This window comes from Eimeria mitis, genomic scaffold (assembly GCF_000499745.2).
Source record: "Eimeria mitis Houghton genomic scaffold, Emh_scaff232, whole genome shotgun sequence".
In the NCBI taxonomy this organism is placed as follows: domain Eukaryota; phylum Apicomplexa; class Conoidasida; order Eucoccidiorida; family Eimeriidae; genus Eimeria; species Eimeria mitis.
In genome coordinates, this window is record NW_013570652.1 from 1,085 (window position 1) to 2,845 (window position 1,761).

General features: G+C 57.2%; 1 protein-coding gene across 1 annotated transcript in view; it reads right to left on the reverse strand.

Annotated features, from left to right (window-relative positions):
* EMH_0004520 (uncharacterized protein) overlaps positions 1-826 on the reverse strand; it is a gene marked incomplete at both ends in the record, with an annotated part of 1,541 nt that extends 715 nt beyond the window's left edge. Inside the window, one exon of the mRNA XM_013496826.1 lies at positions 46-826. Coding sequence (XP_013352280.1) covers positions 46-826 — 781 coding nt within the window. The remainder of the gene's footprint in view (positions 1-45) is intronic.
* Positions 827-1,761: the final 935 nt, after the last annotated feature.

The window sequence follows — 1,761 nt, forward strand, 5'->3', positions numbered from 1 at the left end:
GCAGCAGCAGCAGCAGCAGCAGCCATTCGGATGAAGCAGCAGCACCAAGAGGGCCCCGCAGCTCATCTATGCATGCATAGATAGCTGCATGCAGAGTTTGTGCTTTTTCGTATCGTTGCTGCAGCCCTATAAGTAGCTGCTGCTGCTGTTCCTGCTGCTGCTGCTGCTGCTGCTCCTGTGTCTGCTGCTGCTGCTGCTGCACCGCAGGCAGCAAAGCTAGAAAACGTTGGCCTGGTGCTGCTCGAAGTGACCCCAGCAGCATGTCTGCCGTCATGCCTCCTGCTGCTAGCTTTTGTGCTGCTTTATCTCTTCTTGCTATTGCTGCTTCCCATACAGCTTCGTTGCGTAGAGCTAGCTGCTGCTGCTGCTGCTGCTCCTCTTCTTCCTCCTGTTGCTGCTGCTGCTGCTGCTGCTGCTCATCTACACACACCAAAAAACCACCGCTCTGCTGCAGCAAGTCCAATGGCGGGCTCATCATCTCTGCTGCTGCTGCTGCTGCTAGCCACTCATGCATGCGTTGTCTCCCCTGCTGCTTCGATACACCTCCTGCTGCTGCAGCAGCAGCAGGTGATGCTGCTGCATCTGCAGCACTTGATGCCAACCCATCTCCACGCTTCCCCTCCTCCCCCTCCCCCTCCCCCTCCCCCTGCTGCTGCTGCTGCTGCTGCTGCTGCTGCTGCTGCTGCTGCTGCTGCTGTATTGCTAGGGGCCTCTTGGGGGGGGCCTCCCACGAAGGCTGCGGCGGCTGCTGCTCAGTAAGGAAGCGCAGCAGCCGCCCGTCGCCAACTGCTGTTGGCTCTATACGAAAACGAACACCCTCTGACATTCCTGCTGCTGCTGCTGCTGCTGCTGTTGCTGCTCCTGCTGATGTTGGTGCTGCTGATGCTGCTGATGCTGCTGGAGCTGCTGCTCATGCGCTTGCTGTGGAAGATGAGATTGCTGCTGCTGCTGCTGTTGCTGCTGCAGGCGCTGCAGTTCCTGTGGTCGCTGCGGTTGCTGTTGCTCTTGCTGCTGCTGCTGCTGCTGTTGTTGTTGTTGCTGCTGCTGCCGTCGCCTCAGCTGCTTCTGCTGCCTCAAGCTGCTGCTGAGGATCCTCAGCTGCTACTAATATTTTGCTGCTGCCGCTGTCAACAGCCTTGCTGCTGTTGCTGCTGCTGCTGCTGCTGCTGCTGACTTTGGCATGTTGGTTGCTGCGTCGTTGTTGAATCTGCTGCTGCTGCTGCTGCTGCAGCTGCTGCTGCTGTTGCCGCAGCAGCAGCTGCTGCAGTCTCCGCGGGGGGTTATTGAAGCCTTAACAGTTTATATTGCTGTTGGTGTTGCTGCTGCTGCTGCTGCTGCCTTTGCTGCTCTTCTTCCTGCTGCTTATACATAAGCAGCAGCAGCAGTGCCCCTTAAATTGCGCCAAAGAAATTAAATTTTCAAATTTCTGATTTTTTAAACACATAAGACAGAGAGCAGCAGCAGCAACAGCAGCAGCAGCAACAGCAGCAGCAACAGCAGCAGCAGCAGCAGCAGCAGCAATTCTAGCTGTGTGCGCTGCTGCAGCTGAAAGATGACTGCTGCAGTGCAGCAGCAGCAGCTGCAGAATTGACCGGTAGTTGACACTTTCAGGGTCATTCGTGCCTGTCGGCAGCAGCAGCAGCAGCAGCAGCAGCAGCAGTAGCAGCAGCAGCAGCAGCAGCAGCAGCAGGTGCTGCTGTCGGCGCTAGACATGAAGCTCGTTTCAGCTGTCTGTACAGTCCGCGCTGAGCTCTACAACGC